General features: G+C 45.0%; 1 protein-coding gene across 4 annotated transcripts in view; it reads right to left on the bottom strand.

Moving 5' to 3' along the window:
* The window catches only part of BCORL1 (BCL6 corepressor like 1), a 916,214-nt gene that overhangs the window by 14,141 nt on the left and 877,975 nt on the right, over nucleotides 1-24,098 (bottom strand). For 3 of the 4 annotated variants that reach the window (XM_078688449.1, XM_078688448.1, XM_078688452.1), the window contains one exon: nucleotides 647-800. In XM_078688449.1, the coding sequence (XP_078544575.1) occupies nucleotides 647-800 (154 nt within the window). The remainder of the gene's footprint in view (nucleotides 1-646; nucleotides 801-24,098) is intronic. The other variant, XM_078688450.1, reaches the window with a different exon arrangement.

Raw genomic sequence — 24,098 nt, 5'->3', positions numbered from 1 at the left:
ATCTTCTTAAACAAACAAAATACAAACATTTTAAAAAAAAGAAACTTTTTTTTCTTAAAGCATCCAGATTTCCTATAAGTAAAATGGGTTGCATTTAAAAAATAAAATAAAAAAGGCTGCTTTATTTAAAAGCAATCACTTACATGGTGGTCTAATGACCTCTGCAGGCCACCATCACTGTGATGATGTTGATTCTGAATGGGTCGTAAATTGCGCTCTATCTCATTAATATTCATGAGGTAGGTCTATTTATGCCCCACTAGGAATTGCGAAATGAAACTTTGAGTTTCATTTATTAGGAATAACGATTTCCTAATTGGTAATCGCTATTCCTAATATTGATACATCTGGCCCTATATACCTCTGATACTATATTCTCTGAATGCTGAAGACTAGAACAGGAAAGTTGTGCCTTCACAGTTGCATTTAGCCCTAGCCCTCATTGGCTGTCATCACTAAACTCCCCAACATCAGCCAGTCTGTAGGTCTTTTTTAAATTCTCTCCTTAGCCTTTCACTGGCCTGGTACATGTATAACTTGTTTCTTTATGAAGTTCTCACTCAAGTTTATAAATCATTTCATGATGCTGTGAATTGCAGGTGTTCGTTCCACTTTTGAAATGATGTCAAATAAATTAAGAACTTACCCGCAGGAAACCGACACTTGTAGGTTGTAGCAGGGAAGTAATGGTGTGTCTGAGAATTCAAATAAGAAGCAGTCTGATTCTTCAGGTGCTTCGTCCTGGTCCAAGTTCTCTGGAGGTGTGAGCAGAATGTTTTCTCCCATATTGTCGTTTTCTTCTGAAAAAGTGAACTTAGGTCATTATTTAGATGTTTCCATTTTAATTATAAACATAATTCAAATAAATGCTATCGCACAGGTACCGGAATGCAACACAGCATGTGATAACTGCGCCAAACCATAGTACACAGCCTAATAACATCTAGGCTGGACTACGGGAACGTCCTGTACCTTGGAGCCAACGAAAAAAGTCTTTCCAGACTCCAACGGATACAGAACGCAGCGGCCCGTCTGATCCTAAAATTACCCAGGAGAGCCTCATCAAAAAAAGCCCTGAAAGCCCTCCACTGGCTCCCGATCAGGGAACGGGTGACTTTTAAGGCCTTATGCACAGGCCATCGCATCCTGCATGACAAAGGTCCGAAATACCTTCACGGTTTATTGCAATGGTATGATCCTACCCGACATCTGAGATCACGTGGGACAGGACAGGTACATGTCCCGAGGGTCCAGACAGCCAAAATGGGGGGGAAATCCTTCAGAGTCCAAACGGCCAAGAAATGGAATCAACTCCCAGTGGAACTGCGAACTGAACCATCTGAGTCTAAATTCAGAAAAGACTTGAAAACTCTACTCTTCCCCAAAAACTAAAATCGTAGGAAGCATCAACACTGAACATCATCATTAGCATTTACAGCGCGGGGACACAATTGCTAGTGTAACCAGGCGCTCTACAAAATACTAATACATAAATAAATAACTTCATAAGCTGCTACAGAAAATGTACTTACTTTTGATGACGCTCTTTCTTTTGAATTCCCCCAGGTGAAGAAAACAAGTTACTTACCTGTAACTACGGTTATCCAGTATTGGCATCTTTCATAGATTAAATTATGTGTTTGGTCAGATGCACAGCAGATATTTGAAATGTTCAAATAGTTTGTAGGTTTTAGGTGCCACACAAGTAACGTCAAGTGTCCCACGACGTTATATTATCAAGTGAGAAACGTGAGATCAGTAGCCACTGATCTCATCCTTATGTGCACTCAATGGTTCTTCCCATACAGTAGGAGTTCCAAACTTCTTTATATACCAGTTATTGCATTTTATTCAAAATATGCTTTCATTGATAATTTCCACATTGTACATATGGTATGGCTTTGGCTCTTAGATTCAGAGCATAACACTGTCCTTTATATAAATCCAATGCATTTCGGGGCCATGGTGCGCCCCTTCATCAGGGAAAGGATACTGTGGTAAAAAGGAAAATAGCATCATGTAAGTAAAGTGTGCATCGTGGGATGTGGATAAGAACATGTGGGGGAAAGATAACGTGATGAGTTATGGGGTCACCTTAGAAAACCGGGGACCATGTGAAAGTTCCGCAAAAAAGATAGGCTGGGTCTTACGTGTGTTCAAAAGTAGAGATGATGCGTATCTGAAAAAAGAAAAGTGCATACAGCATGTTACCGCCGGGGCGCGGTTGGGTATTGGAAAGAGTAACAAAATTCTATCTGGTATCCTCGTGTTATGTGCTAAAGACTAACCTGGGGTTTGATTGTTGGTTTCTGACAAAGCGGTCCGTTCACCAACGCCGGTCAGGACACGAATGTCAGCTGCCGCGTTTACTCGAGATCAACAACTCGCGATCACGTGGTCATAAAAAGAGGAAAAAGACTCGCGTCCATGATAGCAATGGCAGAATTAAGATACCGAGTATACGACGTTCAGGAATGTGATGATGAGAGAAAGGGGAAATGATGGTGATATTTAAAGAAGTGGCAGAAGTATATTATTAAAGTGTAGTAAAAAAATTATGGTGTGATGGGGATGAAAATCATATAGTCGTTCATAATGGACAACAGAAAACAGTAAAACAAAACATCACAGTAGGTTCACACAGGAGATACTAGGTTGCTCGGGAAAGCAATTATTACAGGTAGCAAGCAAATTCAATTCTGTCATTGAGGCCAAATGGCTTCTGTGTAGAAAGTCTATAAATCCAGGTATTTTCACGCTGCAGAAGAAACTTTGTGTTGTCTCGACCTTCAATTTTAGGTATAGTTACAAGTATCATGAACTTGAGTTGAGAGATGTTATGTTTCTCATCTTGAAAGTGTGTAGCTATTGACGATTTGGTAGATTTTAACCGAATATTAGACTTATGTTCTGTAAGTCTGGTTTTGATTTTCCGCTCTGTCTTGCCAATGTACAGTTTGCCGCAGGGACATTTTAACGCATAGATCACATTGCTGGAATCGCATGTTGCATTCACCTTGAGTTTTATGGTGTGGCTTTTCATGGGATGGTTAATCACATTTCCTCTGATGATACAATTACAGTTCCCACAGTTCAAACATGGTTTGGTGCCTGTGTATTTCAGCTTGATGGTGGGTTTGTGTTGAACTAATTCTCCTAGATTCTGTGCCCTGGTAAAGGCAAACAATGGAGGTTCCTTAAAAATTTCCCCAAAGTCTGGTTCCAAATTCAACAACGGCCAATGTTGGTTAATGATCCGTTTAAATTTTGTGGTTGCTGTAGAGAATTTAGAAACTACCACTGTGCGGGTTTGTTGTTTTTTGTCAATAGATTGTAGAAGTTTCTGTCTCTCAATGTTAGCAACTTTATCTTTGGATTCTCCAATAATGTTCTCAGGATATCCTCTGTGGTGAAATTTAGTGGCCACTTCCTCAATGCGTTGTTTGGATTTGATAGGGTCTGATGTGATTCTTTTGGCCCGTGCCATTTGTGAGAAAGGTAAGTACTTTTTAAGGTTAGGTTCGTGGAAGCTCGCGAAATGTAGCATGTTGTTCCTGTCGGTGGGTTTGGTAAAGAGATCAGTTTCAAGGTTATGTTTGTTTATAGTGACTTTGACATCCAGAAAATTCACACTTGTATTTGATATTTCCCATGTCAGTTGAATGCGTTCATCAATTTGGTTGAACTCAGTCAATAGTTTTTGTAGTTTCTTCTCAGAGTTTTTCCAGACAATAAAGATGTCATCTATGTATCTGGTTAGAAGCAGTAAGTTCTTTGTCCATTCTTCATTCGTGAAAATGTGAGTTTCCTCATACTGTTGCATGAAAATGTTGGCGTATACAGGCGCCGCTGAATTGCCCATAGCCATTCCTACCAATTGCTGATACCATGAGTCTTTGTATTTAAAGTAACTCCGATATAGTACAAAAAGCATGAGTTCCATCAAAAATGTTTGGAAAGTGGTATCCAAGTTGGATTTAAGTAAGGCTTGTTCAATGGCTTCTATACCTAACGAATGAGGTATGGAAGTGTACAACGATCGGACATCCGCAGTGCAGAGAATTAAATGGTCTTCTGGGTTGATTTCCAAATTGTTTAATTTGGAAATAAAATGTGTAGTATCCTTGGTATATGTTCTCATGGATAGCACTGTGGGCTGTAGATATTTGTCAAGAAGTTGACCGATGGGTTCATGCATGCTCCCACATGTAGAGACTATGGGTCTCATGGGGGGGTCAGTCAAATTCTTATGAATTTTTGGTACCATTCTGAGGGTTGGGCTTTTGGGGTTAGCTTTTGTCAAAAAGTTTTTTGTCCTATCATTGATTGTACCTGCTTCATGTGCCCTCTCTAGGATGTTCATGAGTGTTTTCATATATTCCGTTGTGGGGTTGTTATCCAGTTTCATGTAGGTTGTAGTATCCATGATATGTTCCATTGTTTTGGATTCATACATATCCTGATTCAGGTTAGTCTTTAGCACATAACACGAGGATACCAGATAGAATTTTGTTACTCTTTCCAATACCCAACCGCGCCCCGGCGGTAACATGCTGTATGCACTTTTCTTTTTTCAGATACGCATCATCTCTACTTTTGAACACACGTAAGACCCAGCCTATCTTTTTTGCCGAACTTTCACATGGTCCCCGGTTTTCTAAGGTGACCCCATAACTCATCACGTTATCTTTCCCCCACAAGTTCTTATCCACATCCCACGATGCACACTTTACTTACATGATGCTATTTTCCTTTTTACCACAGTATCCTTTCCCTGATGAAGGGGCGCACCATGGCCCCGAAATGCATTGGATTTATATAAAGGACAGTGTTATGCTCTGAATCTAAGAGCCAAAGCCATACCATATGTACAATGTGGAAATTATCAATGAAAGCATATTTTGAATAAAATGCAATAACTGGTATATAAAGAAGTTTGGAACTCCTACTGTATGGGAAGAACCATTGAGTGCACATAAGGATGAGATCAGTGGCTACTGATCTCACGTTTCTCATCTTTCATAGATTCACATGCCTGAATCGTTCCCCGTCGCCAAGGCGGGAGTCCCACGGTAAATAAAAAAGCAGTACCAAAGGTAAATAACAGTAGTAGGCCCAAAAGAAAATGCCGGAGGCCTAGATCCTTGTAGCCTATCTACATCAATATCCTAAAAGAACCAAGATTTTGGTCACAACCAATCAGCTATCAGCACCCTCTAGAACCCTCTCTGCAGAGCCAGTTCTCCTCAGATTTTCGTTAGCACAAGTGGGAAATAAGTATCCCAAAACAGAGAACTGACTCTCCGGGGAGGAGGGTGGGTGCATGTGAATCTATGAAAGATACCAATACTGGATAACCGTAGTTACAGGTAAGTAACTTGTTTTCTTATCCAATATTGGGGTATCTTTCATAGATTCACATGCCTGAATCAGAGTAGCAAGCAGTATATCAAGTATACAGTCGGTTGCGGATGGTGGGAGACTTGTGCTGATAAACTCCCAATTGCATCCATTATTTGTTAACAGAGGCTTGAAAATGCAAACCGTCAAAGTTAAAACATGAGTTATAAGAACTAAAGAGACATGCATAGTAATGTCCATACATGGATATGTAAGCCTTATAGACATTATATATACGAAAGTACATATACATATAAAGAACGTGTTATAATCGCATAACCTTATGTATATCATGAATAATGACAATCAGATAATATTTAAAAAGCCAAAGGGTACCTGAAACTGGTGTCAAAGAAAAAGGTGGCGTAGGACAGCCTGTCCAACTGCCGAATCCTCTTGACATGTAGACTGAAGGCAGTAATATCTCGTGAAAGTGTGGACATGTTTCCATGTCGCAGCACAACATATTTTCCGGAGTTACTCCAGCAAACAAAGCTGTCGACGTTGATACTGTTCTTGTCGAATGAGCTTTGACTTTCCTCTGCAAAGGTTTGTTAGCCTGGTCATGGCAGAAATGAATAGCAGATGCCAGTCATCTGGCTATTCTTGCCTTTGTTACAGCATTTCCAAGAGTTGCTTGACCATAAGCCACGAACAGCTGGTTGGATCGTCTGATATCCTTAGTTTTCTGTAGGTAGAATTTTAAACAGCGTTCAACATCCAGCGAGTGCATTGCTTTTTCAGCTGGAGTGGATGGATCCGGAAAGAATGTTTTTAATCTTACCGGTTCGTTCAAGTGAAATTGTGTTGGTACCCCAGGAATGAACGTGGGATTTGTTCAAAGGGTTACATAGTCCTGAGCAAAATGTAAAAAGGGGTTCCTTTATAGTGAAAGCTTGGATTTCATGAACCCTTTTTTGCCGAGGTAAGAGCCAGTAAATGGGCAACCTTCCAAGTGAGGAATTTGAGATCAGGTTTATGGATCGGCTCAAATGGACGCTTCATTAACTGCGCTAGCAGTTTTGAGTTCCCACTCTGGAGGGGTGCTCGCACTGGAGGGAAGGCTCGGAAAAGTCCTTTCATAAATTGTTTGGCAAGTGAAGAAGAGCAGAAAAAAAGGAAATTTTGAACATTTCCTGAAACTGGAAAGAGCAGCAAGGTGTACTTTAACCAATGAAAAGGTAAGCCTAGACTTGGCTAGAGAAAGCATATAATGGAGAACTTGTTCTGCAGGAGCTGTAATTGAGTGAATATTATTTACCTCACACCAACAGCAAAATCGCTTCCATTTGTGGCGACAAGTCTTGACTGTGCTTTGGGCACGAGATTTGGCCAATATTTCACAACAGTACTTTGAAATGTTGAGGTCCTTGAACTCCAAGAAATGAGAAGCTGTGCTTGCAAGTGCAGTGACTGTGGGTCAGGACGAACCACTTGGCCTCCGTCCCTTGACAACATCGTATGCGTCGGCAGTAGGCGAATGGGCTTGTCTGGAGACAATAGTAGAAGTTCCGGGAACCAATATTGTCTTGGCCAACGGGGTGCAATCAGAATTAGATGGCAACCTTCCAGCTTCATCTTGCGGAGCACCTTCGGAACCAATGGTTTTGGGGAAAAAACGTACGCACAAATCCCCGACCATTGCATGGTCAGGGCATAATATCGTCATTCCTTGTTCCCTCTCATTGCAAATAGATCCAGTGCCGGTTTGACCCAAACTTGGAACACTGGGTTCACCTGATCCTTTTCCAGCTTCCACTCGAGACAGTCGGACTGAGACGTGCTCAGGGTACTGTGGAGAGCCCTGACGTGTTCGGCTCTCAGGGCATCTAGTGGAATGTGACGCCTTCCCACAATTCCTGAGCTTCTTGAGAGAGTGTAGCTGATTTAGTTCCTCCTTGTATATTGATATAATACAATACATGCTGATGATATTGTCGGTCTGGACTAGCACAGAGGAACCCGCAATCCTCGGGAGGAATGCTTGGAGAGACAGAAAAACGTTGTGGAGCTCAAGCCTGTTGATCTGCTGTTGTCTTTGAGACCATCTTCCTTGAATTCTGCAATTCCTGCAGATGACCTCCCCATCCTTCCATGGAGGCATCAGTTGTTAAAACTAAATATGGAATAGTCTGTAGGAACGTGAGACCCTGGGTTAGATTCTCTGTCTGCGACCACCAATGTATAGAATTTATCATGCACGGCGTAACCTTGATGGTATCGTCGTACAAACCCACTGTTTGTTGCCATTGAAGTTGCAGTTCCTCCTGAAGAGGTGTCATTTTGAGCCATACCAAGGGTATGAGATGTATCGCTGAAGACCACATCCTCCGGAGCGGAGCAAACATTCGAACTGAAACTGACCTTTTAGAAATTAGCCTTGCCAATTTGTGAAGATGCAGCTGGCGGCCGTGTGACAAGAATGCGTTGCTCTGGACCATGTCTAACCTTGCTCCGAGAAAAGACATTACTTGTAGAGGACGTAACTGTGATTTGCTGTCGTTGAGAATCAGCCCCAGAGAAGAGAAGAGATGGGTACATTCTACTGTGGCAATCTTAGTTTTGTGCTCTGAAGGACCTTTGAGCAGCCAATCGTCTAGACAAGGGAATACTTGTATTCCTCAAGATCTCAATGCTGCTGCCACTGGTACCAAGTGCTTCGTGAAGGTTCTTGGTGCCGATTTCAGCACAAACGGGAGCACTTTGAACTTATAATGGGCGCCAGCCACTTGAAAGCGAAGATATTTGTGCTGTTTGGGTGGATAGGTATGTGGAAATACGCATCTTCTCTATCCAGAGAAGCCATAAAATATCCTTCGTTTAAACAACTCAAATCTTGTGAAGACGAAGGGGAGGGGGACCCCTGGGTGGACCGTCATAGATGAGACAGTCGTCGACGACCGTAGTAGATGAGACCGTCGTCGACGACCGTCGTAGATGAGGCCGTCGTCGACGACCGTCGTAGATGAGACCGTCATCGACGACCGTCGTAGATGAGGCCGTCGTAGACGACCGTCGTAGATGAGGCCATCGTCGACGACCGTCGTAGAAGAGACCGTCATCGACGACCGTCGTAGATGAGGCCGTCGTAGACGACCGTCGTAGATGAGGCCATCGTCGACGACCGTCGTAGAAGAGGCCATCATCGACGACCGTCGTAGATGAGGTCGTCGTCGATGAGGCAGTAGTCGACAACCGTCGTAGATGAGACCCTCGTAGAGGAGACCATCGTAGATGAGGTTCATATTGATGAGGCAGTAATAGTAGACATGGAGTTTTGTTATAGACTCCTAATGTCAGGTTAAGAGGATTTCCCTGATGTAATGTCAGGGATGAAAAGGGAGTTGAAGGATCAGCCTCTGAGGAAGTTTTTCCCAATTGCCTCTCAGTGAGAAGTGCCTTATAAAGACTGAAGGTGAGTCTTTGTGGCTTTTATGCGCGCCCTCTGGAGGCTCCTGGCGCGACTTCTCCCTTTGACCTCTCCTATGAGGTGAAGGAATCCTCGTTGTCCTCATCAGAAGTGGCAGATTAAAGCGTCTGTAGTCCCAATAATAGCCTCATCTCTCAGAACGTGAGAGCTATTGAGGAAAAGGTTAGACGTATTTCGTAGTCTATTACCTTGTTTTCTGCCAATCTGCCATATTACTGCCTTAATAGAGTCAGAGAAATGAAGTATGATCTTGGATGTCCAAAAAGAAGCAAAAGCTGAAGAAAACTGAGCAGAGCTCAGGGAGACTCCCTTCACACACGACGTGCGGTGAAAATCTGAGGAGAACTGGCTCTGCAGAGAGGGTTCTAGATGGTGCTGATAGCTGATTGGTTGTGACCAAATTATTGGTTCTTTTAGCATAATGATGTAGATAGGCTACTAAGATCTAGGCCTCAGGCCTTTTCTTTTGGGCCTACTACTGTTATTTACCTTTGGTACTGCTTTTTTATTTACCGTGGGACTCCTGCCTCGGCGACGGGGAATGATTCAGGCATGTGAATCTATGAAAGATACCCCAATACTGGATAAAGACTGCACAGGAAACCTTTGAGCAATTCCTTCCAGTTGCCGAAATTTGGTGCAATTGGTCTCAGCGTTAGCTTAATGTTGCTGTCGGAAATGACAGCGCAGAGTCAAATATTGGAGCCACCCCCTTTACACTGATCTCAATAAAGCACTTTGCCCCTAGACACAACTCATCAGCAACTGATTAAGAACTGACCGTGTACCAAATCTAACATTAAACCCAATTAAAACTAAGGAGTGCATTCCATAGAATAGCGGGGGAAACAGAGCTGCAGGGGTGGCGGGATAGTGGTTCGGTGAAGAATCTGCAGTTGGAATATCTACGAGAAACAGCTTTACTGAAGGCAAGTAACTTGTTCTACTGATGGATATTTCTAAACACAGATTCCTCATCTTTCAATAGATAACAAAGCTGCACTTTCAAAGATGGAGGATCTCAGGTGTAGACTTCAGACAAGGAAATCCTGCAGGACTGAGCTGGGCAAATAGCCCTCCCTGGGGACCTGAGCATCAAGACAGAAATATCTAGTGAAGATGTTGACGGATGCCCAGTCCTTTAGGGCTTCTCTTAGGTCACAGACATCAGATCCTTTCCTCTTCTGATCTTCCACAGGTCCAGAAAGAGGCTGGGCATTAGCAAGCGGGTGGAGGTGACTACAAGCTCCTCCCTAACTTACGGGGTGAAAGTTCCTTGTAGTTATCCTACCTACCTTTTCAGTAGTTCCTGTTTACACTACGGCAAACAATCCCACAGTGCCCCACACTCCTAAAATCCAAGATAGAGAAACACTTTAACCCTTGGGCTGAGCTTATGTTCACCCAGAAGTATGTTGCCAGTTCTAGCCATAGCTTCTCTCTCACTATGTTCAAAACGAACAAGTTACTTACCTTCTGTAACGATATATTTGTAAGAGACATATATTAGGTATTGATTCCTTACCTTAAAATTACCCCCAGGCATCAGATTGGATCCGGAGAATTTTGTCTCAGCAGTGCCCCTGCAGGTGAGTTGGTGGCGTCAGTCGACTCCGCGTTCGTCGTCGGCATTGTGATCACTAGGATGACGTTGCGGTATCTTCTTAGATGCAGCCCCTGTGCACTGACGTCAGTCCTTTTACACATTACACGCCAGAACCGCGGAGCCATGCAAGACACTGACCACTGGTGCACAAAGCTAGGGCCCTTACTATAGAAGTAAGTTTGCAGAACGGGGAGGATGGGTGGGGCGGTAAGGAATCTATAACTAATATAAGTCTCTTACAGATATATCGTTACAGAAGGTAAGTAACTTGTTCATCTGAAAGAGACTATTAGTTATAGATTCCTTACCTTAGATTAGATATCCAAGCAATACCAACCCTGGAGGTGGGTGTCCGAACTAAGTTCACACCAGAAAGTCCCGGAGAACTGAGTGGCCAAGAAGCCATCTCTCTGGACTTGACTATCCAGACAGTAATGTTTAGTGAATGTGTACAGTGATGCCCATGTGGCTGCCTGGAAGATGTCACCGAGGGGGACTCCATGTCCTAAAGCAGTAGTGGCTGCCGTCACCCTTGTGGAATGGGCGCGCAGTCCTACCTGAGGTTCCTTTTTCGCCAAGGAATAACAAATCTTAATGCAAAGTAATTGCTTTGTGCGATCCAGATAAAATGATAACCCACGTTTTGGATCCAGAGGGTGGAGTCTTTCCTCCTCCTTGGAAGGAGGTGGGGGCGGGAAGAAAGTGGGCAAAGTGATGGTTTGTCCTATGTGGAAAGATGTAACCACTTTGGTTAGAAAAGAAGCCCTAGTGTGAAGGACAACCTTGTCCGGATGGACAGCAAGGAAAGGAGGTTTTAAAGATAGAGCCTGCAGCTCACTCACCTTGCGAGCAGAGGTGATGGCAACCAGAAAAGCAGTTTTTAAAGTCAAGAGTTCAAGAGGCCAATTATGTAGTTGCTTGAAGTGAGAGCACATTAGGTAAGTTAAGACCAGATTCAAGTCCCACTGGGGCATTACAAAAGGAATAGGAGGAAAGAGGTGAGTAATGCCCATAAGAAACCTATTTACAATAGGGGACTAGAAAAGAGAAGGCTGATCAGGAATGCGAAGAAAGGCCGAACTAGAGCCTTTAACGGTGCCCAGAGTGAACCCCTGCTCGGCCAAACAAAGTATGAATAGAAGAACCTGAGCAAAGAGGGTCAGAAAGGGGATCCACAGCCTTTGCTGCGCACCATGCCACAAATTTGTTCCATCTACAGTCGTATACTGTCTTAGTAGAGGATCGCTTGGTTGCCAAGATGACATTACAGACTTCTGGAGGAAAGTCGAAATCTGCCAACTGTCGCCGCTCAATCTCTGCGCAAGGAGGTGGAGGCAGCACAGGTTCGGGTGGAGGACCGTCCCTGCTGCTGCGACAGAAGATCCCCTCGTAGAGGCAGTCTAATTGGAGGATCGATGGCCATGCTCAAGAGATCGGGATACCAGATTCTTCTTGCCCAATCCGGAGCCACAAGAATGACTTGGGCCCGGTCGCGCTTAATCTTCTTCAGCACTCTAGGCAGAATTGGTAGGCAGAAAGGCGTATAGGAGGCCGCAATTCAACTCGCGACTAAAGGCGTTGCCGAGCGGGGGCCGCCTTGGAAACTCCAACGCACAGAACTGCTGACATTGCACATTCTCTTCGGTAGCGGATAGATTTAACCAAGACTCTCCCCACTACCGAAAGACACCTTGCACCACCTCAGGGTAAAGACTCGTGATCCATCATGTACCGGCAGCTGAGTTCATCTGTACTGGCGTTCAGAGAACCTGCCAGGTGTTGAACCACCAGGGACATGCCCTGATATTCCAGCCAAGTCCAAAGGGTAAGAGCCTCTTGACGACCCCACCCCGCCCTGTTTGTTACATCACCACATGGCGGTGGTGCTGTCCGTGAACACCTGCACTACCCTTCCTCTGACAGAAGGAAGGAATGCCTTCAGTGCAAGACAAATTGCCCGGAGCTCCAGAAAGTTTATGTGGAGCTCGGACTCCGCCGGAGACCAGAGGGCTCCGATCTCTGCCTCTCCCATGTGGCCGCCCCATCCCATGAGTGACGCTTCTGTCACTATTTTAAACTCTGGTTGGGGAAGGGAGAGGGATCTGCCGTTGACCCAATCCTGGTCTGTTAGCCACCACTGCAATTGGTGGGCAGTGCCCTCCGAGATCTGGATGCAATCGGAAAGATTCCCCATATGCTGCGCCCACTGGAACTTCAGGTCCCACTGCAGAGCCCGCATATGCCCCCTGGCATGATCAACCAGCAGGATGCAGGAGGCCATGAGGTGTGGTTCTGAAAATCTGGATTCATATAATAGTACTGGACTCGAGAATAAAAACGTCGTCGAAATAGGACGAATTTGGTATCAAAAGACCGAGAATGACGAGTACATCACGTACATGTATTTTCGGCATATTCGAGCGACGTTTTCACCTCGAAATCATCATTTACATTCTGCACCCTTAGCTACATGTTGCCCTTTACATAGGCCTTAATCCAGTTGATTTTGATTCCACAAGGACACATACTCCTTAATCGACTTCTCCCTGACCCCAGTACAAGTTAGAACCATTGCCCCAGGCCGAACTCGTTAGGTCAGTTCCCTCCCAGTGGCCGAGCAAGATAGCATCTAGGCTCAACCAGCCATAAAACCATTTGAGCACGCACACCTGCCATATCTCGCTCACATCTTTTCTCCACTCCTTTTCTTTACTTGCTTTATGATGGGGAGGTGACCGTTTTTATGGGGGTCCAGCGATATCTGATGAAATGTTGGGCCTTGCCGGATGATTTGTTATGGGCAGCACGACATGAAATATGTACATGTCATCATGACTCTGCTTTTCTTTTGTAACCAGTAACTATAAATGAAATACCACGAATTCAAGGAATTTTTTGCCCAAGGCTGAAAATCATGTATAAAGAGAGAAGCCTGACTTCGTAAAAGTGTGCAGTCTCCTGAGAACATACCCGTATTGTACTTCTAGGACCCTGTTACCTTGGTTGCAGCCAATAAACTAATCTTTGACTTCACCTGGAAGACTCTGAGTTTCTGTAGGTCTGACTCAGGAGAACCCGAGGTCTCTGGGTGTTGATTCCCTGACACCGCTGGGTTACCGGTTCTGTACCGGTTCTTAAAAATCCAGTACCTCAATTGGCGCCCAACGTTTGGGGCGATTCCAGTGGTACCAGTCAGCCTGAAGATCGTGAGGAGCTTCGTGTGGAAATCCCGGAGGAGGGCCCACCACCTCATCGACCCCTGCATGTCGACGTGGTCCGAAGGTCTTTGCTGCGAGGTTCCCCGCTTCCCGACGGCTACAAGGACTGCTGCCCTGGCTATCGCCCTGATGTTGGACCCTTGAAATTTTCGGTAGAGCGAAACGCTGAGACGAGTCTTCTGGTGACGCCATCGATATTTTCAGTTAAGTATAAGTGGAGCGTCTCCCAGTCCTTAGTTGGACTTACTTTGTGGTATCTTTGGGATACAAAAGGTTTTGTATTGGTTCTTGAAAGCACCATAACCGAAGGACTCGTGTATTCACGAGAAATATCGTAATCGATAAATCCTTTGAAGTTTTGGAACTAGACTAGAGAGCGAGGATGCCTAGTCTTAGACTTGGGAATTTGTTTTGTCTTGGTAGTAATAATAGGGACTCCCGATTGGAGGACTCATGTCCGGTTCCTCCAGTTGGAACTCCGACTTACGAGCTATATGTTAAACATGGGGTAGGCCCCATCATTTACAACGAAGTATGGATTAAATACACTAGGAAAGATGGTGTTTTAAAATGGCCCCAATATGGTAGCTTTGATTCGGAAATCTTAGACAACCTTGAAGTTAAACTCTTCAAAAAGAAAGCCCGGCCGGCGATGTTTGACTCTTTCCACCTATGGCGCAAAGAAGCCAAACAAAAAGAAATTAAATTAGCTAAGAAAAATAAGAGAGAAGGAGGACTTTCGGTAATGCAAGCTGCCGTGCAGTTTAAAGATAATGAAGAAGAGCAGATAAATGAGCAGTTGCACAGGCAACGTAAAATGGCAATAGATAAATGTTATCCAGTTTTGCCATCTCTTCAGCAAGAGGCAGCAAAAGAGCGTGGAAAAGACCCGTTAATGTCGCAATTATTAACTTCACCACCCCCCTATGCGCAGAATGCCACAGCACCCCCGCAACCTTTAGTTGCGCAAGCTGCGCCTCCTGCTCTTCCACAGCACCCACCAGCTGTTCTTCAGCTGGCTTCTACTTCTTCGGTGCAGCCTCCTCCAGGCCCGCCGACCACTTCTGTTTCACCTGTGTTTTCTATGATTTTGCCTACTATACTTTTTACGTCTCCTAATGCTCCTTCTACGATTCTTCCTAGTACCACACCTATTTTCCCTGATACCTCTTCTGCCATCTCTACCCCCGCCTTATCTCACCCCGTTTGTCCTTCAGTTTCACCTTCCATTCGGCAGAAAATGGCCAACACTGTTACTAATCTTCTTTTACCTCTTTTCGGGTCGCCTGTTACGACCCCTAACATAGGAAGAAGACAGTTGCGAAGTCAACTGCCTGATTATCAAGAGAGAGATTCCCTGAATAGTTTAGCTCGGAAATGGGTCATGGACACGGCAAAATATGATGTACAGTCTGTCATGGAAGTCTTCCATCAATGGGAAGCAGCGACACAGAGATATGTTTTCGAACAGATGTGTGTCTTTCTTGGCGAGGATTTAGAAGACAATGATCAGGAATGCATCCCACAAGAGATGTGTCGTGTACGATTTAAGTTTGGAGAGGGTATGATTGTAGGTCCCGATGTGGAAAAGGCAGTTGAAATGTTATTATCATATCGAAGTAAGGGAAACAGTTCTGGGTCACCATCGGAATCTAGTGCATCTAGTAGGAAAAAGGCACGACAATACCCTATGAGAGAAGTTCCCCCACAGTGGAGAGAGGGTGACGCGACCGCTGTCCCACCTGTCCTGCCACACTTTCACCGTGTATGGGTACATGTTCCATGGAAGCGAGCCGAAGTTTTAGCACTCAAACAAACACTACCAGATCCGCGTAAAAATCCTGCGGGGTACTATAAAGAATTGTCGCAAACTGCTGGGTCATGTATAATGAATTTGGCCGATATCGATATGTTATTCGGGAACGTTGTTCCACAGCCTTTATGGGGTAAAATTCGTCATGTAGATCATGACCAGGAATTAGGTGACACGTGGGCTAATATTACTGCTGCAGATGCACGACAAGTTGGTGGTGCCAAGCCTGAGCCTCTGATAGCAGAACTACCTGGTAGAATAGTAGATTACATGAAAACGATAATGCCTGCAATACGCGTAAATTGGGATAAGTTATCTGCATGCAAGCAAAAGAAAGAAGAAACTGTTTCAGATTTCTTCACCAGATTTGAAGAAACATTCATTGACCACAGCGGTCAAGATATGACCACAGAAGGTGGTCAGAGATTGTTTGTCGATAAATTTGTGCACAATCTGCTTCCAGAATTATGTAGGAAATTAAAAGATTCGGAAAGTTCTTGGGCAGTCTCGTCTTCAGCCCAGATATTAGCTACCGCACAGTACTACGAGAATAGAGACAAAGATGAGAAAGATAAAGTAGAAAAGAAAACTAGGGAACTCAAAACGAAGGTTTTGCTACAGCAAGCCTATCCGCCACGTGGTGGTGGTAATCAAAATAATAATGGTCAGAATCACTACCAGAATACTTTTCAGCAGCCTCAACAATATCAGAGAAACTTGCAAAGATTCGATTACACTCAACCCCGCGTAGGTCCTAACCAGTGTTTATATTGCAAACAGGAGGGTCATTACAAGTATAACTGTCCTGCCCCTACCACAACGTGCAAATGGAATTTCTGGTGTGAGAGGTCGCGGCAGTCAGCAAGCGCCTAGAGGTAGAGGGCGTGGAAACGCCCCTCAGGACGCGCGTCCCCTTCCACCACAAAACTCTATGAACAGGTTTGATCAGCAAAATAACGTATCTGACAGGACAGCTCAATACTACGTTGATGAGTATTACACAGAAAATGAGCAGTGGGAAAATGAGGATTGCTAGGACAGCCATAGACGAAGAGAGGGAGTCGTTTCAGTTCCAGTAGATCAGAGTGGACCTTACGTTGAGGTGATTACATCAGGTGTGTCAGAACCTTTTCTGTTGGATACTGGTGCTACAAAGAGTTCTATTATGCACTCCAAACTCCCTGGCGCACCTTTGTCTGGCGAAATGAACGTCTCTGTAGGTTTTTCTGGCGCCCCAGTTAGAAATCCGATTTCTGACCCTTTATCTCTTTCTGTTGGTCCTTGTGAATTCGAAGCACCCCTTATTTTGACAACAGGTTGTGGTGAAAATTAGCTAGGATTAGATTTGCTAAAAAGATTGTATGCGACTTTGTACTGTTCTCCTTCAGGAGTACACCTTACTTTAGGTAAGAAAGTGGTTTCTCCCATGTATTTGTCGAGAAATGCACTTCCAGCAGAATTGTCGATTCTCCCAGATATTCTTTGGGCTACTGGTCCAAATGATGTAGGTCTTTTAGAAATTCCACCATATGTTGTAACATTGAAGTCGATGTCAAAATGCCACGAATTCCCCAATACAGAATATCTAATGAGGGTGAAAGAGCTTTACTAGCGATTGTTTACTAGTTGATTGAAAAAGACGTGATTGAAGAAACACGAGGCAATGTTTGCAATAGTCCTGTTCTGCCTGTTTTAAAACGAACTGACCCTTCTCAGCCACCTGTGTACAGATTCGTGATTGACCTTAGAGAGGTGAATAAAATTGTTGTGCCACAATTCCCAGTTGTCCCCGACATTACCACATTATTGACTATGATTCCAGCCTCTGCCTCCTGGTTTTCGGTGATTGACCTGAAGAATGCTTTCTTCAGTATCCCGATCGCTGAGGAAAGCAGGGATATTTTTTCCTTCAGTTTAGGAGGTCGCAGTTTCCGCTTCAAACGCGCTCCTCAAGGCTACTGTGAAAGCCCCTCAATATACAGTCAAGCCCTGAAAAGTCAGCTTGACACAATGGTTTTGCCCAAAGGTGCCACTCTTGTACAGTACGTGGACGATTTGCTCATCGCTGCGGATACTGAGAGAATTTGTAAAATGGCCACGTTGTCATTATTGCGTCATCTATGTGATCTGCATCACAAGGTGTCACTTTCCAAGCTTCAATATTGCCGACAAGAAGTGACCTACTTAGGTCATCTCTTATCGAAGGAGGGAAGGAAACTGACCCCAGAAAGAATTCAGGCAATAGCAAAATTGAGTGTGCCAAGAACACAGAGAGAAGTACGTGCTTTCTTGGGCATTACATCGTACTGTAGACAGTGGATTCCAAATTTTTCGTTATTAGCCAAACCCTTGGTGGCATTAACGTGTAAAAATACACCCTATCCCATTCCTTGGTCTGAAGAGTGTCAGAAAAGTTTTCTCGAATTACGCACAGCATTATGTTCGGCGCCTGTGTTAGGTAACCCCAACTACAGTAAGCCTTTCACATTATATGTCCACGAAAAGGAGGGCTGTGCATTGTCTGTGCTGACTCAGTTATTCGGAGATAGACAGCGGCCATGCGCCTATTTTTCGTCAACTTTGGATCCGGTAGCACGAGCATTGCCAAGTTGTTTAAGGGCCGCAGCAGCAGCAGCTGTTTCCATTCGACAGTCTGCTGGTCTAGTAATGAATAATACACTAATCATGATGGTCCTGCATGCAGTAGACACATTGTTAAATAGGACCAAGACACAGCACTTAACTAGTGCTCGACTGTCCAGTTACGAATTGACGCTACTAGCGAGCCATGTGCACATAAAAAGGTGCAGTACCTTGAACCTAGCCACATTGTTACCAATTGCAGAGGAATCGGATGCTTCAGAACAGCACGATTGTTTTCTTAGAACAGAGGAAGAGACGAAAGGGAGAGTTGATTTGTTCGACACTCCTCTTGCTGAATGCGATGGTACATTATGGGTGGATGGTTCATGCTTTAAGCTCCCAAATGGTAACGTGACTACAGCATATGCTGTCACAACTTTGCACACAGTCATTGAAGCGGCGCGAATACCACATGGTTCAGCTCAAGCCGCTGAACTCGTGGCACTGACGAGAGCATGTGTGTTGTCTAAAGGAATGAAAGTGACTGTCTATACCGACAGCCAGTATGCTTTTGGAGTGGCTCACAGTTTTGGACGATTGTGGAGAGAGCGTGGGTTCCTGACTTCGCATGGAGCTAAGATTCAGCATGGTCAGTTGGTGAATGAGCTTCTTGAATCACTGACGTTGCCCCTACAAATAGCGATCGTAAAATGTAGTGCTCACAGGAAAGTGACTGATGATGTTGGTCGTGGAAATGCATTTGCTGATGAAACCGCTAAGGAAACTGCAACGAATGTGATGAGCCGAATGTATGTTGCGAGCCCAGAAAGATGGACTGGTGATGTTGGAATATGTGAAGACACGATAGAAAGTGTGAAGTCCATCCAAGCTGAGGCCACAGAGAAAGAGTTAAGCATGTGGAGAGAAAGTACAGGGAGAATGGATGCAAATGGTTGTTGGATTGAATTGACAGAGCAACAGAGATGGTTGTTACCCGATGCATATGTGCCTGCAGTGGTTACAATGGCTCATGGAATGGCCCATATCAGCGCGAAAGGGATTTGCGAGTTGTTGGCCCCAGTGTGGAAGAATTCAGGGATTCCCAAGTATGCAGAGAATGTTGTCAAGAATTGCATGGTATGTCTGAAGCACAATCCTGGTAGGGGAACCCCAACTCCAGCTGGTCATTTTGCACCTCCTACGTATCCGTTCGAGGTTTTGCAGCTAGATTTCATACACATGGAGAGGTGCAACAACTTAAAATACGTGCTCGTGGTTGTTTGTGCCTTCTCAAGATGGGTAGAAGCCTATCCACTAAAAAGACAATACTGCCTTGTCCACAGCGAAAGCCCTTGTAAAAGAGTTCTTCCCCAGGTTCGGAATGCCTAGAATGGTCTGGTCTGACAACGGAAGTGAATTTGTGGGTCGTGTGATGAAAAGAGTGTGTGAAGGGCTAGGCATTAGGCAGAAGTTCCACGCTGCAAATCACCCCCAATCAGCTGGATTAGTGGAATGTTACAATGGCACGCTTAAACTTAAATTGGCCAAAATCCAAGCGAGCACAGGCCTTAAATGGCCTGACGCTCTACCCTTAGCACTCCTATCCACCAGAATGACTGTGCATTCGCGAGTGAAACTCAGCCCCTATGAAATAATCTTTGGTCGGCCAGCCAACATATGGGGAGTGCCTAGGCCCACGAAGTTTAGCGAGCTGCAACACCCTATTTTGCTTGACTATTTGTATGAATTGACGGCTAAATTGCGTGTTTTATATCAACAGGTCCACAACACCTTGCCTCCGGTCTCTGAGACACCGGGTCACTCCATTGACCCCGGTTTCTGGGTGCTTGTCCGCAACTTTCAAAGAACAAGAAACGACCAGCCCAGATGGACCGGGCCTCACCTCGTCCTCCTGTCTACAAGGTCGGCTGTTAGGGTGGAGGGGAAGGCCAATTGGGTCCACGGGATCCATTGTAAGAAGATACCCTTCCCTCTGCCACATGACCAATGGGTCCAGAAAGGAGGCACTGACTCAGAGCGCACAACTGATGAACGTGTAAAAGAAGCTAACCCTGACTGTGAAAGCGAGAACATTTTTCGAGAAACTGTGCCACCACCAGAACAATTGAACTCTGTGGAACCTGAACTACTATTTCTGGACCAGACAGTACCCGGGAAAAGACGCTACAATTTACGACCAAGAAAAACAGACTAAAGTAAAAGTGATCTCTTTTATGATACGAGAGAAAAACCTGTGGACTAATAAAAAAAATGTGTTTTTTCCCAAACCCTATTTTTGAAAGTGCAGATCTCCCATCTAGGTAACTTGCTTATTTTTGTTTTTTTCGAACCGCCATCCGGGTTCCGCTGCTAGGGTGGCGGTTGATTAAAGACTTTTGGGTGCAGCTGACGACGTTAGGTCGCTGGTTCTGGTTGGTCCAAGGGAGTTACCCTAGACTGACGGAAGCATCCTTTAGCAGAGACAACCTACCACCGCGGGCAGCACCTTAGAGAGGATGGAGTTTCCTGATGTGGAGAGGCCTGCCAAACAAATGAACTTTAAGCAGAGACTTTTTAAAACGATGACGAAGAAAGGTTTTATAATAGTGTGTATTTTTATGCTATTCAGCGTAATGGTCTTTTTGATAAGCTATGTTGTATTCTCTTTTCAGGTGACATTTGCGCCCACTACATCACCCATACCTCCTCCTACTGTTTCCTCTCATTCTTTCCACCCTCTGCCTGACCACGAATCAAATAGGAGATTAGAGTTCCTTAATAACTCCTTCGTTCAGTTATTACACCAACACCAACTTGTAATGAACACAACTAACTGTTGGGTGTGTGGTCTCATGCCTCACACAACGGACAAAGATATCCCCTATTTGGTCCTGCCATTTAGTCACAATGGATCAGTATGGGCATATAGGACAATGTTCATATATGCACGAGAAATCCAACCCCTACGTTCTGTAAAAGACAACCTCAAGACTAGCGCCCTAGTCAAAGGTATAGTTGACATGATCAAGGAAGTAACTTCTTACGAAGATACACCGGATGATGAGATACATGCATATGTAGGTTGGAACGTGACCGGATATGGCACTACATTAAGTGAGAAACAGCAAGCCAAGAGATCGTCCCCTATCTGGATCGTACCCCATCAAGGTCACCTGTGTCTGCAAGGTATTGGCAAGAATCCCAGAGCTCAGCTAGGGAAGAGTGTCTGTACAGAAACGTATGTTTTTGGATCTCAGACTTCCCCTGCGTTTTTAGCCGCTAAGGGTACTTATTTCATCTGCCATGATAGAGCCTATACATGGTTGCCCCCTGACTTCTCGGGCTCATGTTTTGTTTCATTCCTGTTACCTCCCACCTACACAGCAGCGGCGGATTACCATCGGACAAGGGTAGTTAGAGGTGTTTTGAGTAAAGAAGACACTGCAGATCAAGAATTTGGTGACTTTGCAATGGGTTTTCTGCCGTTCTGGGGAGCCATGGCTAACAGCAGGAACATAAGGCAATTGACAAGGGTAATTGAATCCACCGTGACTGAAACTGCTGGTGCCCTTAGTAACCTGACTGCTGAGCTCCAGTCGGATCGACTTATGACCCTTCAGAACCGGGTCGCTTTGGATGTAATACTTGCGGACCGAGGTGGAGTATGCAAATTGATCCAGTCCAGTTGTTGCATTTTCATCCCAGATAATGCTCCAACAGTATACAGGGCCATCTCCAAACTACATAAGATTTCCGAATCTATTCATGTGGATAAAGGAGATTGGTCGTTAATGGGATGGTTCTGGGAACTGATATCTGCCTGGGGATTGAAAATTCTGATGGTCATTGGGATGGTCTTAGCCATTCTTTTCCTGTTCTGTCTATGCATACAGTGTGCTCCTGCAATATGTGGCCTCTGTGCTACATCATGTGTAAGGAAGCCTGTGTCAAGAAATGAACTCAGCACTAGAATGATGTTACAGCAACATCTCAATGACTTTAGGAATATAGATCTGGACTCAGACTAACATGAGGATAGATTAATTGCCTATGTAAGGGCAAAAGGAGGGTCTGTGGTTCTGAAAATCTGGATTCATATAATCGTACTGGACTCGAGAATAAAAACGTCGTCGAAATAGGACGAATTTGGTATCAAAAGACCGAGAATGACGAGTACATCACGTACATGTATTTTCGGCATATTCGAGCGACGTTTTCACCTCGAAATCATCATTTACATTCTGCACCCTTAGCTACATGTTGCCCTTTACATAGGCCTTAATCCAGTTGATTTTGATTCCACAAGGACACATACTCCTTAATCGACTTCTCCCTGACCCCAGTACAAGTTAGAACCATTGCCCCAGGCCGAACTCGTTAGGTCAGTTCCCTCCCAGTGGCTGAGCAAGATAGCATCTAGGCTCAACCAGCCATAAAACCATTTGAGCACGCACCCCTGCCATATCTCGCTCACATCTTTTCTCCACTCCTTTTCTTTACTTGCTTTATGATGGGGAGGTGACCGTTTTTATGGGGGTCCAGCGATATCTGATGAAATGTTGGGCCTTGCCGGATGATTTGTTATGGGCAGCACGACATGAAATATGTACATGTCATCATGACTCTGCTTTTCTTTTGTAACCAGTAACTATAAATGAAATACCACGAATTCAAGGAATGTTTTGCCCAAGGCTGAAAATCATGTATAAAGAGAGAAGCCTGACTTCGTAAAAGTGTGCAGTCTCCTGAGAACATACCCGTATTGTACTTCTAAGACCCTGTTACCTTGGTTGCAGCCAATAAACTAATCTTTGACTTCACCTGGAAGACTCTGAGTTTCTGTAGGTCTGACTCAGGAGAACCCGAGGTCTCTGGGTGTTGATTCCCTGACACCGCTGGGTTACCGGTTCTGTACCGGTTCTTAAAAACCCAGTACCTCAGAGGTCCAGCAGCATCAGGGTCATTCTCACCGAAATCCAGGTTAGAGGCTGAAACATCGGTATCATAGCCCGAATATCCCACACTCGCTGCTCGGAAGGATAAGCAGAAACTGCGCTGTCTCCAGTACTGCTTCGATGAAAAGGAGCTTCTGAGAGGGAATCAGGTGTGAGTTCTGCACGTTGATCTTGAACCCCAGCGAGTGCAGGAGGTCCGCAGTAGTCTGGAGTGGGAGACGACAGGCTGGGGGAGCTCACCTTCAACAGCCAGTCATTGAGATAGGGGAAGACTGGAACCCCTGATCTCTACAGATGAGCTGAGACACCCCCCTCCCTTTCATGAACACCTGAGGGGCGCTGGTAAGGCCAAAGGGGAGCACGGTAAACTAAAAATGTTCTTGGCCTACCGTGACCTGTAGGTAATGCCTGTGGGCTGGCAAGACGGGGATGTGGAAATAAGTGTCCTGCAAATCTAAAGCTACCATCCAGTCTCCAGGGTCGAGGGCAGACAAGACCTGAGGTAATGTCAACACTGTGAACTTCTCCTTCCGGAGAAAACGGTTGACGTCCCTGAGATCCAAGATATGACGAAGGCCTTTGTACTGTTTGGGTACCAGGAAGTAGTGGAAATAACAACCACGACTTGCTTCTGGCACAGGAACTTGCTCAACAGCTCCCTTGGCCAAGAGAGTTGTAACTTCCTGACGGAGAAGGGCCAAGTGATCCTTCGACATGCGATGGAGTGTTGGTGTTATGGGGGGAGGGGGAGTCTCGAAGGGGAGGGAGTAGCCCCTTCGGACTATCTGCAAGGCCCAAAGACCTGTCCGTAGCTTTAGAGTCCTTGAATCGATCAAGAGTGTTGTCTGCCTTGTCGACAAACAGGCGACAGCCATCAAAGGGCATGTCCAAAAGGATAGATTGGACATCCCCAGGGAAGCCAGAGGTTCTCAGCCAGGCATAGCATTTCAGGGCTACCGACGTGGAAATCGTCCTACACAGCAAGTCGGCGGCATCCAGCCCACACTGGATGGGGAATTTTGCTGCGTCTCGACCCTCAGCAACAGCGAGGACGAGCACTGCCCAGGCCTCCTCCAGGCACTGTGGCAGCATT

This window comes from Lissotriton helveticus, chromosome 4_1 (genome assembly GCF_964261635.1).
Source record: "Lissotriton helveticus chromosome 4_1, aLisHel1.1, whole genome shotgun sequence".
NCBI classification, from domain to species: Eukaryota; Metazoa; Chordata; class Amphibia; order Caudata; family Salamandridae; genus Lissotriton; species Lissotriton helveticus.
The sequence above is the reverse complement of the archived record's forward strand: the minus strand, read 5'-3'. Positions and strand labels throughout refer to the sequence as shown.